Source organism: Cervus canadensis, chromosome 17 (assembly GCF_019320065.1).
Source record: "Cervus canadensis isolate Bull #8, Minnesota chromosome 17, ASM1932006v1, whole genome shotgun sequence".
NCBI classification, from domain to species: Eukaryota; Metazoa; Chordata; class Mammalia; order Artiodactyla; family Cervidae; genus Cervus; species Cervus canadensis.
The window spans coordinates 22,976,805-22,991,734 of record NC_057402.1 but is presented as its reverse complement, the minus strand read 5'-3'; the positions used below and the strand labels follow the sequence as shown (position 1 = coordinate 22,991,734).

Genomic DNA, 14,930 nt, shown 5'->3' with positions numbered 1-14,930 from the left:
TGACGGTGAGGATATGAAGCAACCATATATAGTCTCATACATTGCTAGTGGAATATAAAAAGGTACAACCATTTGGAAAAAAGTCAATATATACATACCATACAATCTAGCCATTCCACTACTAGGTATTTACTCAAGGGAAAAGAAAGTCTGTATTCACACAAAGACTTATTTACCAATAATCATAGTAGTTTTATCTGTAATAGCCCAAAACTAGAAACAATTCACTGTACCATCAGTAGATGACTGGATAAAAGATCATAGCATATCCATACACTGAAAAGTTACTCAGCAATAAAAAGAACCAAACTGTAGATACATACAATAATAATATTTTTAAAATTATTATGCTGGGGGGGAAAAAAAAGCCAGACCAAAAATAAAAGAAAAAAAGAGGTACAATATGATTCCATTTATATGAAAATACAGAAGATGCAAACTACAGAGAGAGTAAATCAGATCAACAGTTGCCTGGGGAACAAGATGATGAAGGGTGGCAGGCAGGTACAGATGGGTGGATTACCATGGGATCTGAGAACTTTGAGGGGTGATAGATACATTATCTTCATTGTTGTGATGGTCTCATGGGTATTTACATGTAGTAAAATTCATTAAAATGAACATTACCAGTTTACTGTACATAAAAGGTATCTTAATAAACTAGTAAAACAATTTTAAAAATTTACATGAAGTACAACAGACTTTTTTGGTAATACTGACAGTAATGGTAACTACTCACTACAAAACACATACTATATCATAGTTGGTTATTCTAAGTACTATACACTAATTACTTAAGCCCCAAACACCAAAATGAGATATATATTATTGTTTTGTCTCTACTTTGGGCACAAAGAGGTTAAGTAATTTACCAAAAGTCACACTATCAGTAAGATGCAGAGTAGGATTCAAACCCTGGCCATCCCGCTCAGGGTGCGAATTAACTTCATAATGTTTGTTTCTGAGACACAGGGAATTTTTGTGTTCAGAACAATTAAATGTGTATATGCTAAAAGTGTTTTCATCAATCAGGATATGCACATTTCATATATAGAGACAAACAGGTTATCTTACATAATACATGCACCTAGAAAATTTAAAAGTACAAGTAGGTTTAAGTACAAATTACATCCCTCCACCTTCTAAGGGCATCCTCAGTCCACCTCCTCAATTGCTACCTCTAGTCAGGTTGATGCCTAAATCAAACGATTTTTCATTTAAAGTACCATAGCTGCTAACTATAAATGAAAGACTAGAAAGTAAACATAACTGGCTCACATAAGGTATATACACATAAAGTTCAGTTCTGTTCAGATCAGTTGCTCAGTCGTGTCTTGACTATTTGCAATCCCGTGGACAGCAGCAGGCCAGGCCTCCCTCCCCATCGCCAACTCCCGGTACTCAAACTCGGGTCCATCGAGTCAGTGATGCCATCCAACCATCTCATCCCTCTGTCGTACCCTTCTCCTCCCACCTTCAATCTTTCCCAGCATCAGGGTCTTTTCAAATGAGTCAGCTCTTCACATCAGGTGGCCAAAGGATTGGAGTTTCAGCTTCAACAACAGTCCTTCCAATGAACACTCAGGACTGATCTCCTTTAGGATGGACTGCTTGGATCTCCTTGCTGTTTAAGGGACTCTCGAGAGTCTTCTCCAACACCACAGCTCAAAAGCATCAATTCTTCTGTGCTCAGCTTTCATTACAGTGCAACTCTCACATCCATACATGACTACTGGAAAAACCATATGCTTGACTAGACAGACCTTTGTTTACAAAGTAATGTATGTGCTTTTTAACATGCTATCTAGGTTGGTCATAACTTTCCTTCCAAGGAGTGTCTTTTAATTTCATGGCTGCAGTCACCATCTGCAATGATTTTGGAGCCCCCCCAAAATTAAGTCTCTGTTTCCACTGTTTCCCCATCTATTTGCTGAGAAGTGATGGGACTGGATGCCATGAAATTAGTTTTCTGAATGCTCAGTTTTAAGCCAGCTTTTTCACTCTCCTCTTTCACTTTCATCAAGAGGCTCTTTGGTTCTTCACTTTCTGCCATAAGGGTGGTCATGTGCATATCTGAGGTTATTGATATTTCTCCCGGCAATCTTGATTCCAGCTTGTGCTTCATCCAATCCAGCATTTCTCATGATGTACTCTGCATATAAGTTAAATGAGCAGGGGGACAATACACAGCCCTGACGTACCCCTTTCCCGATTTGGAACCACTCTGTTGTTCCATGTCCAGTTCTAACTGTTGCTTCTTGACCTGCATACAGATTTCTAAGGAGGCAGGTCGGGTAGTCTGGTATACCCATCTCTTGAATTTTCCACAGTTTGTGGTGATCCACACAGTCAAAGGCTTCGGCGTAGCCATAAAAGCCGAAGTATATGTTTTTCTGGAACTCTCTTGCTTTTTTGATGATCCATTGGATGTTGGCAATTTGATCTCTTCCTCTGCCTTTTCTAAATCCAGCTTGAACATCTGGAAGTTCTCAGTTCACATACTGTTGAAGCCTGGCTTGGAGAATTTTGAGCATTACTTTCACAGTGTGTGAGGTGAGTGCAACTGTGCAGTAGTTTGAGCATTCTTTGGCATTGCCTTTCTTTGGGATTGGAATAAAAACTGACCTTTTCCAGTCCTGTGGCCGCTGCTGAGTTCTCCAAATTTGCTGGCAATATACAGTGCAGCACTTTCACAGCATCATCTTTCAGGATTTGAAATAGCTCAACTGGAATTCCATCACCTCCACTAGCTTTGTTCACAGTGATGCTTCCTAAGGCCCACTTGACTTCACATTCCAGGATGCCTGGCTCTAGGTGAGTGATCACACCATTGTGATTATCTGGGTCATGACAATCTTTTTTGTATAGTTCTGTTGATGCTTGCCACCTCTTCTTAATATCTTCTGCTTCTGTTAAGCCCATACCATTTCTGTCCTTTATTGTGCCCATCTCTGCATGAAATGTTCCCTTGGTATCTCTAATTTTCTTGAAGAGATCTCTAGTCTTCCCCATTCTATTGCTTTCCTCTATTTCTTTGCATTGATCACTGAGGAAGGCTTTCTTATCTCTCCTTGCTATTCTTTATAACTCTGCATTTAAATGGGAATATCTTTCCTTTTCTCCTTCGCCTTCACTTCTCTTCTTTTCATAGCTGTTTGTAAGGCCTCCTCAGACAACCATTTTGCCTTTTTGCATTTCTTTTTCTTGGGGATGGTCTTGATCCCTGCCTCCTGTACAATGCCACGAACCTCTTTCCATAGTTCTTTGGGCACTCTATCAAATCTACTCCCTTGAATCTATTTGTCACTTCCACTGTATAGTCGTAAGGGATTCGATTTAGGTTATTCCTGAATGGTCTAGCGGTTTTCCCTACTTTCTTCAATTTAAGTCTGATTTTGGCAATAAGGAGTTCACGATCTGAGTCACAGTCAGTTCCTAGTCTTGTTTTTGCTGACTGTATAAAGAGTCCACTATAAAAATTTCTCTCTCCAGCTCCCTAAGAGGTTCATAATCCCTCTAGTGATTTTATTTCAGGAAGGGCATATTAACATATATTTTCAGAAGTAAAAATTTGTTACTCCTCCTTTAGGAAAATAGGCAAGTATCTACTATGACAGAATAACTGGATGGAGTTGAAAATGAACTACCCACAGGATAGTAAGGAGGGTGATATAAAAGAAGATTACACATACCTGAATTACTATATATTTTAAAAGTGCTTCAAGAAAATAGCTTGTAAGATCTTCTTGTCCTTTATCTCCTGATTGTGGGGGGACAAGTGGAGTGATTTCCTCTATAGTGACTTGTGCTATCCAAGACAAAAGTTTGATATAACCACAAATTTAAGAATATGATAACATGACCCAAATAAAATTTAACTACAAAACGGATAAGCAAAGAATAAGCAAAGCTTGAGAACATTCTAATGACTGAAACTTGAAATAAATCTAAGGTCATATTGACAGCCCATCACAACAACCATCAACTTTAATAATCAACTGCTTCATGAACCCCTGATCAAGGAAATGTGACACAGGGATGGACAGATATTCAGGGATTAAAAGTGAATAACGGCCTGAAAAAGAACTGCTCATGATGTTTTCAAATTCAGGTTAAGAGTGTACACTACAAAATTCCATGAATATTATAAAAACATTAATAATAATATGCTTATTCATCAATTAAAGGACAATTTGATTACCCTGGTAGCATCTTTATTCAAAGGATGAAATACTATTAATATTTCCCTTCCAGAAAGAAAGAAAAGTTAGCATTTTAGTTTCTTGTTTATAGAAGTCCACTTGTAAAAAAAGAAGAAACCTGCACATTTTTAAACTTTTCAGATATTCAAAAACATTGATTATAACAAAAGCAATTCAAGAAAATCAACCCACAACTAGCTAAATTCTCTTAAATATTTCCCAGGCAACACAATCAGTACACCTGTTTTAGCATAAGCAGGTTCTTAAACCTATTTATGAGTAAATAGCAGGCAAGAAATTAAGCCCGAAGATGTATTTTTTTTTTACAGTACTCTTTGCACAAAGTAAAACATACTTGCACTTCAGTGTACATCAAAATTACCTAAGGATACAAGCTGAAGGATACAAGCTGATACATGACAATTCAAAATTAAATGTAAAAATGGCCTATATTAAACAATAACAGGGGTCTTACAGACCGTGGTGAGAAAGCCTCTCCCACAGCTAGCTAATTCCTACAGAGAGAAAACTATTGGCCTGAAAGTTTGCCTTCCAAATACAAACTAAATATCCAGAGCCTGTATCTCTACCACTTCCTCTGTTGGGCTCTTACACTCAGGGCTACTAGTCCCCTAACCTAATAACGCCTAGGACTAGGTACCAAATAACCAGAGACAACCTCTATGCCCCAGAGCCTGCTATTAATAAAATTATCCGAACTAACCAGTCTGAGACATGCTCACCCTCCTTCACACACTTCTGACTGAGCTCTTGCCCATGATACCCACCCCTGCCCTTCATGCCCCATTCCCGACTGACCCTGGTGTTTCCCTGTCTTACCACCCTCCTTGGTGTGGCACACACCCTTCTCCTGGGAACCATGAGTAACAAGCTATCTTTTAACAGCAATCATCTCCTGATCTGTTGGCCTCATTATACCTGGATGCTTTAAAATTTTTATTTATTTACCTTTTTTACTGAAGTATAATTGACATATATTATACTAGCTTCAGGTGTACAACATGATTCAACATTTGCACGCAGTATAAAATAATCACTCCAGTAAGTATTTACTGTCACCAAAACTACAAAAAATTTTTTTCTTGTGGTAAGAACTATAATATTTAGTTTCTTAGCAACTTTCAAATTCACAATAGTTGTCATCAACTACAGTTCCCCATGCTGTCCATTACATCCTGATGACTTATTTTATTTACTTTATGACTAGAAGACTGTAACTCTAGATTCCCTTCACCAATTTTGCCCACCCTCAAACCCCTCCCCCAACTCTGCTCAAATGCCCCTGGCAACCACTAATCCTTTCTCTATGAGTTTTGTTTTATAAATCCTACATTTAAAAATATGGCGTTGGGTTAACCAGTTAAAAATGTACAGACATTTAAAAATATACATTAACTACACAAAATTTTTAAAATAATGATGGAAAAGATGAATCTTACTTTCTTGAAGGTTGAGTGGAGGATTAATCAGATTATCTAAAGTTCGAGGTCCATACTCAGACTGCGGTGCTGAAAATCCAGGGATTAAGCATGAAAACATCCAAAGCTGTTCTTTGCTACAGTTATTCTGAAGAGCTTGCAACCATAACAAGAAAAGCCGAACACCTTCCCGCCTAATCTAAAATGAAATGAAAAACAGTAGTTTTATTTAAAATGGAAATATTTTCTTCCTTCCATGCCAAAATTCTCTGGAAGATGGTTATAGACTGATGCTCTGCAAAGGAGAAGAAGAAAGGCAGGCAGGCAGGAGAGCGAGACAGAATGCTGGCCATGACAATTTACTGACCCCCTTAGCACTTATAAATCTGAATTTATGGATTCCGAACAAATAAACTTGGTCTCTAACTACTTAAAGCTATCAGGTAATTTTTATGCTATAACTTTCACTTATAAAAAGTCAAAATCATTTCCTTCTTGTTTACTTCCATTCTTTCCAACACTGCCACTCTAATCCAAGAAGAAAGGAGAGAGGGCAATGACCACTCCTTGCTATAACTATTAACTGCTAAAAGGAGGAATGGTCATGGGGATCCGGATTCACTGCTAACTCACTGCTCTTGTCCTTTAAAGGCTTATCGGCCTGAAATTATCTCATTTATTTAATTTGCTTCTAAAGGGTAAATTTGGCCTATTACTGTATTTTTAAGCAAATAGAACAATGCCCAATACACAGAAAATAAATATTTAAACTGAAGAATGCTCTTTCAGGAAGACAAAAGGAGAAAACAAAGGAAATGCCAAATCTTCAAGCGAAACACAAAGTTCTTCACTAACCTAACCTCACTGATAGCTTCGGATATTACTCTACCACAGCTTTGTAGACAACTGAGCTTCCCAGGTGGTGCTAGTGGTAAAGAATCCACTTGCCAATGCAGGAGATGGAACAGATGCAGGTTCAATCCCTGGGTTGGAAAAATTCCCTGGAGAAGGGTATGGCAACCCACTCCAGTATTCTTGTTTGGAGAATCCTGGCGGGCTACAGTCCACAGGGTAGCACAGAGTTGAACACAACTGAAGTGACTTAGCACGCATGCATGCTTTGTAAACAGCCACTGCCAAAGCTAGGCATCTGTTGCCACCCTCTCAGTTCAGTTAGAAACAGGACAAAGCTGTAGGAAGGCTTATCCCGTTGTACTGCAAACCCAAGTCTTGACACCAAAAGTACCTACAATGAGACTTTTATCTAACTTACAGCAAGATGCTTTTGGACTGAGAAGCTTTTCTAAACAGCACAATGGGATAATGAAAAAGAAGGAAAAAAAGAAACAAACAAACCATTTTTAACAGGTGTACTATTTCCCTCTGCATCTCATGATAGCTATGGTAAAATGAAGAATTATTTGTTGAATAGCTTAATAATTTGTATCTCCTGGGGACCACAGGGCAAACTGCAGTTGTCCTTCAGTATCTATGAGGTATTGCTTCCAGGACCTCCCCTACCATGGATACCAAAATCAGCATATGCTCAAGTCCGATGTATAAAATGGTACGGATGTAGAACCCATGGACATCAAGAACTGACTATGTTTCTGCCAAATGAGTCAAATGCAGTGGTAAAACTACAAGAGTTTTTCAACAGCATGGTCAACCTCACGCATGCTGACCATGCTGCTATTTTTTAAGTGATTTCACGTCAATCAAAGGAACTGAAGATTATTCAAATTTATTTAGGAAAACACTGATGCAGGCAAGTAGAGCAGTTGATGATATGTTTTACTCAGTTTTTAAAAAAAAACCCACAGAAATGGGACTTCCCTGGTGGCTCAGGGGTAAAGAAACCACCTGCCAATGCAGGACACATGGGTTCAATTCCTGTCCAGAAAGATCCCACATGCCACAGAGCAACTAAGCCTGTGCGCCACCACTACCGAGCCTGTGCTCTATAGCCTAGGAGCCACGAGAAAATCCACCGCAATGAGAAGCCCGGACACAACGAGAGAGTAGCCCTCACTTGCCACAACTAGAGAAAAGCCTGTGTAGCAATGAAGACCCAGCAGAGCTGAAGATAATTAATTCAAAAAAAATTTTTTAATATAAAAAAGAAATATAATTAATTATACCTTCAAGGAGTTTCCTGTGTGTAGTAGTTTCTTTAAAATCAATCCTGAAAAGAAAACATGATTTTAAACATTCATATCTTATTCATTTCTAAATGTCAAGAGTTATTGGTAGACTTGAAAACACTTTAAAAACAAGTCCTTGGCCACCTCCAAATTATTCTTGGTGACCTTAACATCCCTCTGGACACAGTCTTGGGATAGAGGGCATATAAAAAGTCACCATTTTAACACATGGTTTACTGGAATTAAACATGATTTATCCTATTAAAACAAACAAACCAAAATTGCATTTAAGGGCAACAATCTATATATTTTACTTAGACTAAGAATATAAATAAAAACTTTCACCATCACTAATACAAATAAAAACCACTGTAGAAAATTATATAGTTAATCAAATAAACACCTGAAACTCAACAATCGTTTCCCCTGTACTACTTTTTCTTTTCCAAATACTCAGAACCATCTATAATAGTCCTTTTTCTTGTGATTATACAATATTTCAAACCTATAATGAAATAATGAAATAATATTCACAAACAACCAGAAGTCCACCATTCAGTTTGAACAAATCTAAACAGTCTCATGTTTCCTATAATTTCAAATTTTCATTTATTTATGTTATCTATAATGTTTTATATAAACAGAAGCCTCCTGTGAACTCATCCTGAATCATTTTCCTCCTTCCTTCCCCAGAGGAAATCTCATCCAGATTCTGTTTTTAATTATCTCCAAAAATATTTTGTGTTATCACTACTTATTTATAAATCCATAAAATATTTAGAAATTGTTTCTATGTTTAAAATTTATACCAGTAACAAAATTTCCTCTACAGCTATTTGTTCTAATCTTGCATCTTTATTTCTTTCTATTAACAAGATTACGTATTTTTATATGAAATATATATATAAAATGATTAAGACTGTGACTCTATTGCTTAAGTTTTATTTATCATACAAAAATAAGCTTTACTATTTCAACAAATTGTGTTGATTTATTTGCAATTCCCCTCCTAGTGTCTGAGCAAATTCATTTTCTTAGATCAATTCTATGTAAAGCCTAGGTCTTAATCAGCTCTCCTAAAAAATCTATACATGCTAAATGCATTGTAGTATCACCAATTGAACCCTGGAACAGAAAAAGAACTTAAGTGGAAAACTAATCAAATCTGATGAGCATTTTTAATCATGCATGGGCAGTAAATTCTGTCAGATGCTTTTTCTTCTACTAGCATGATCACAGTCAGCATTACAGGTGGTTTTGCTATTTATTCTATTAATATTAACCGTATTTTTCACACAATGCTTTTCAAATGTTAAACCAACCTTGCATCCCTGAGATAAATCCCAATTGGTTACCATTTATACACAGTCTTTTCATCATACTACTAAATTTAGTTTGCTAATAAATTAGTAAAGATTTTTGCCTCTGTGTTTATGATGGATATTGAACACTACTGTGTTCTTCTGTGAGGTCTTTAATCTGGCTTTATTATCAAGATAATAATAGACATGTACATAGACTGGGAACAGTTCCTTTATTTTCTCAGAGTTTGTGACCAATTGATATTACATCTTTTTAAGATATTTGGAGTTAAGCTTTCCTGTGTGAGAAGATTTGTAATTATTACTTTAAGTGCCCCAGAGATTAAAAAATTATAGAAATTAGATGGTATATTTGAAATGAATTAGTAGATTGTTTTTAAAGTATTCAACAACAGGGAACAACGACAGATGCAAGGAGATGCAAAATGGAATACAGCTTTTCTGGCAGCAGCTCTGAAAGTGAGTAATCTAAACAAGGGCTCCCAAGTGGCTCAGTGGTAAAGAATCTGTCACCAGTGTAGGAAATGTGCGTTCAGTCCCTAGGCTGGGAAGATCCGCTGGAGAAGGCAATGGCAACCCACTCCACTATTTCTGCCTGGAAAATCCCCTGGACAGAGAAGTCTGGCAGGCTACAGTCCATGGGGTTGCAAAGAGCTGGACACAACCGAGGGACTGAGCACATTCTTTTTTGAGTCAGTCTGAATAATTTGTATCTTTCTAGGAATTTGTTGATTTTATTAAAACTGCCTTGGGACTTCCCTGGTGATCCAGTGGCTAAGATTCCGTACTCCCAATACAGGGGGCCTGGGTTCTATCCCTGGTCAGGGAACTAGATCTCACATGCTGCAACAAAGACCCAGCACAGTCAAATAAATAAATAAATATTTTAAAGAAAAAACTGCCTAACTTGTTAGTGTAAAGTTGTTCAAGTTACTTTTTTTTTTTTTAAGGATTCTTAATGACAAAGAATGACCATTGATGTATCTTTTCCAATTGGACATTTATTGGAATACTACTGATCACGACAACTAGATAGCGCAAAGCTCTTTTACAGATTGAAGACTACATTCCTCAGGAGAAAAACTTTAGAAGTTCAGATGTCTAGAGAAGTTTCTTCACGGATAACCAAGAACATTTTAATGATTACAAAATAAAAAACAGGATTACACTATTCTACTGAGCACCTTATCATGCTTATTAGCAATTAATATGTCTTCTTTGGTGTATTATCTATGCAAATATTTTGCATATTTAAAAAACTTATCTGTCTTACTGAGATGCCAGAGTTCTTTATATACTAAGGACACATCATTTTTAGTCTTGAGCTTTATCAAGAAAGTTTATTCTCAAAAGGCTTTATTATTTAAAATTTTGTCTTTTTTAGCCTCTACATCAATATCCATCCTATATGTAGTTTCTTTTGTTTCCAGAACTGCTAATTGGGATGACTTATAGTTTCAAAGCTTCAGAGATTTTATTTGATATAACTGATTAAGAATTGTAGGGCCTAAATAAATCTATGACTCTTTTTTAAGAAAAAAAATACAATTTTTACAAATGAATATAAGGCCTATAACATTCTACCTCAACAATGTAGATATGGTGGCTGGCTGTGTATTCACCACGAGAGAAAGGTCACAAGAATCACTAGCAATCACCTTTGTTCTCATTGAGACACTGAACCAAAGCCAGAAATTGCCTACCTGCAGATTCCTTTTTCATCCAAGAGGGAAAAAAGGCTTAGAATGAGAATCAGAGAGTCCTGCGGCAATGCTATGATTGTTAAAGAACCAGACTCCAAGCCAGCCAGCATCCTGGCTTAACTCCTTGTAAGAGAAGCCTGTGACCTCCTGCCTACTTGGTCTTTCACAGTTATCCACAGCAGGGCTGCATTTTTTTCCTTTCCCCTTTTCCTTTTCAGCTTCATTTCTTGATCTGGGAAGTTCTACTTTGGCTCTTCAAGCAGTAAGCTAAACCCCAGGTTCCCTCCCCCCTTTTTTTTTTAATGGAGCAAACTGCCAACCTACACTGCTTGCTTTGAAAGCTGGAACCCATGGCTCTTATTCTACTTGGCACTTTGCATTTTCTCTTCAATTTCTGATTACAGAATATTTACTTTGATGCAGTCTACTTTTATTTTTAGGCTTTATAGTTTATCATCATTGCTAACATATTCAGAGTAAGTTAACAGGTGGGTCAAAGAAATTTAACATGCCTTCATGTATGTTTTTATCTTATATTCCCAGTAAGTTTAATTCTGTATTCGTTATTTTTACTAAAGTATAAACTATGAACTCATTTCAAGTAATAACCAACTCATTACAGAATATGTTCAAATATTATCATTTATTTCAAATGTGAAATAGTATTTATATTACTTACCAATACTATGAAACTGCCATCGCTGATGAATTCTTTCTGGAAGAAGTTGTAAAATTTTCTAAAAATCAATATGAATAAAAAAAGAAAAGTATGAAAAGCAAGTAACAAGTTCACATCTTGAACAATGTGAAAAATTAAAGAATTACACAAAGCCTTTAAAAGTTTCTTACGCAGAAGACAGTATTACAAACACAGAATCATCTCTGAGCTATCTCATGGTAGTGGCACTACTTCAGCACTAGCATACTGATCAGTATCTGAAAACTCCAGGAAACAAGCTACACTAACCAAGTCTTGGAACAGGAAATTGATGAAATTTACCTTGTACAATGATGTAAAAATTATATTTCTCTTTAGTGAATAAATATTATATTTTTTAAGGCTTGTTTTCTATTCTTAGACTTTGTGGAAACTACTGATCTGTTTTAAATTCTTTTAGATACTAATATCTGTGATATTTTCTCAAGTAGTTTTTTTCTTTCTCCTATTTTGATAAACCTAAGAGGGGAAATATTTTGCCTTCACAAAAATCCTATCAAATACTTGTACTAAATTAATCACATGAACCCAAAGATACTTATATATTATAATGGCTATAGGTATGAGAAAAAAAAATTTTAATTCAGGAGCCCTATGGTTAAGCTAACCCATACATACTTCTACAAGTTTAGAGTATTTCTTACATATAATATCTTCAAAATTTTGTCTTTATTTTCCTTTACATATTGCACCTGTATGAATTATTCTAGTTCAATAGCTGCCTTATTATGCTGTTGAACTATGTTCTCAATACTCATCTGCTTGCTGAATGGTATTTGTTATTATTGCTGCTCTATTTTATTACTACTTAGAGTCACCATTAATTGAATGTTCGTAAGGGCCAAATAATAGACACTTTATATAAAGGATATTTCATTAATCCTCAAAACCATCCTAAAAGGAGTGATCTCATTTGCCATAACAGGTTAAGAAATGTGCTTAGGTTAGAAAGTGGAAAAACAGATTCCAGCTTCCATATTCCTATTTCCAGAATTTGTGCTTTCATATTATTCTGTTCAAAGAATGGTATGCCTGTTTTTACACTTCTCTATCTTCCTTTTGATAATCGTCTCTAGTCCTTCTCATATAAGAGAATGAAGAAGAAATCACAAAGTTCTTCACAGACAGGTGCTATTCCCACATAAGATACAGAAAATTCTTCAGCCTTGCCCTCCTACATTTCTCCCATACTTAGCCAGCAGCTGTATAATTATATTTATTGCGGTATGGAAAGAGATAAAATTATAGAAAACTAAAAAGACAAGTCTGTGAACTACTTAAAGTACTTCTACATTATCACTATTACACTTTATCATCTTTTTATTCAGTAATATAAAGATGAAAGAAATTATGTATACTCTTAACTACACAGAAGAAAACAGGATATCAATCCTGTGTCATACTAACATTCCACAAAGATGCATTTTATTCCAGAAAAAGGAAGTCAGTTTATTTAGATAAGTTCTTGATCTTTTAAATCATTAGTCTCTAAAGGTGGAAGTCAGATATTGTTACCATCATACATACAAAAACAGCACACAGGTTAAGTACTTTTTCCAAAAGATAAAAACCCTACATTTAACACTACTTTTCCTAATGAAATTTAGTGATAGATTATAGACAAACATTTCAGTTCAAAGAGTAACAAATGACCAGCATATATTACATACAGAAAAATAAGTATTATGTCTTAATAGAAGGAATACCCTAAAAGAGCTTCTATTAACTAGTCAATGATCTCAATTTCCTAAATATAGTTTCACAAATGTCTGAAGGAATACTTTCCAGGAATTATTATCTTTTCTCTGTACATACTTTTTTATTCTTTCTCAAAATATCCATGCTTTAATATTTCCCCTATAAACTATTCATGCAAACACTTTGGGAGGTAAATATGAGCAAATTCCTCAGGGTTAATGACTAATGAAAATTAACTGCAGAACAGGTACCAAACCAGTTACTTCTTTTGGAATGCTTAAAAAAAAAAACCAAAACTTTCTTTTTTTAAGCTGTGACTAACTCAGCAACTGAGAGAGATCAAATGCTTTAAATTCTTCTAAACCATACCAAAATAGTCAATATACAAGACAGTGAATTTTATCTTTAATTAGCAGTAAATAGAATAGTTCCATCTTTAGAAACTAACTTCTAAATTCTTTACACCTTTCAAAACACAAGGTCTAATCCTGGCTTGTTTCCTGATCACTAAAATTCTCAATAAAGACTGGAATACTCCTATCACTATTTGATTTGAAAGCCAGAATGAAGAGTAAGGAGTTATCTGAGAAGCATGTGTGTCCCTCGTTTTTATCACTGTGCTAAAAATAAAAGAGAAATTTTAACAGAGTATCATATGTTGTTATTTCCTTCTGCTTATTTAGCAGTAAAAACTTGTCCTGCCCCAATAAAAAGTAATGTGGTAGAACAACAATGTATAAAATGTTTAAAACTATTCTATACAAGTTTTCAATGAAAAGCAGTTAAAGCAGAAACTATGAACTCCTTAGGTATGTAACAGTTCCATGAATTTACCCTCTCAAGTAAGAATGTTTTAGAATTTCTTAAAAAAATTCTCCATTTGTGTAAGCATCCCACAAATTAAAATTTTCATTGCTTGTAAATACTGTAAAAATTGTACAGTTGTGGCTTCAAATGCATAAAACCATTAATTCTATCTGTACCTAAAATGTACCTCAGAAAATAATTAAGACAGGTGTTTTTTTTAGGTTAAACAATAGAATTCAGTTTTTTAAAAGCATGGCAGATTCACAGTGCTTGTTAATATTCAATATGTTCCTTTGTATGTTCCAAAAATTAATTTTGGGAAAAAAGTTACATGGGTAGGTACGTACCTCAAAAATAAAAAGTATAGCATCCAATTCCTCCCTTTGAGACTTGTGACCTAAAACATTTTTACAGAAAAATATTTAAACATTATCATTTTGTCCTCAATGTCAACAACCACTTAAAAAGCTTAAAATATTTCAGGCACAGTTTTTTCTCAGTGATTCTTTAATAAAATATTTAAACTGTATTCAATGTATAGACAATACCATAACATCTCTACTCTTTCTAGACAATTAAATTTAGGTTCTACATATTTATGTCTAAAAAACAAATCATAATATATTGTGGCAAAGTCTTAAGTGAACTCTTAAAAATGAAATTATGAAAATGACTGCTCAAACCTGACAGATGGCCCTAGGGCAGAGTAAAGGTGAGCAAACAGGGAAATCTGGCCAGAGAAAAGGCAACTCTTCTAAGCCTTCTCAAAATAATACGGGTATTGTTACTACTGCTAAGCCACAGTGTGAGCAGGGTGTCTACAAGCCATTTGAGAGAAGTGAAATAATACTAAAATTACAATGTGCAAGAGTCTATTCTAAGTGAATGTTTATGACA

The 14,930-nt window shown here is 35.4% G+C and overlaps 1 protein-coding gene across 8 annotated transcripts in view; it reads right to left on the bottom strand.

Moving 5' to 3' along the window:
* RALGAPA1 (Ral GTPase activating protein catalytic subunit alpha 1) overlaps nucleotides 1-14,930 on the bottom strand; it is a 212,502-nt gene that overhangs the window by 161,877 nt on the left and 35,695 nt on the right. For all 8 annotated transcript variants that reach the window (XM_043489272.1, XM_043489274.1, XM_043489277.1 and 5 more), the window contains exons 3-7: nucleotides 14,381-14,430; nucleotides 11,490-11,547; nucleotides 7,783-7,826; nucleotides 5,663-5,840; nucleotides 3,693-3,808 (exon numbers count right to left, since the gene is read on the bottom strand). In XM_043489272.1, coding sequence (XP_043345207.1) covers nucleotides 3,693-3,808; nucleotides 5,663-5,840; nucleotides 7,783-7,826; nucleotides 11,490-11,547; nucleotides 14,381-14,430 — 446 coding nt within the window. The remainder of the gene's footprint in view (nucleotides 1-3,692; nucleotides 3,809-5,662; nucleotides 5,841-7,782; nucleotides 7,827-11,489; nucleotides 11,548-14,380; nucleotides 14,431-14,930) is intronic.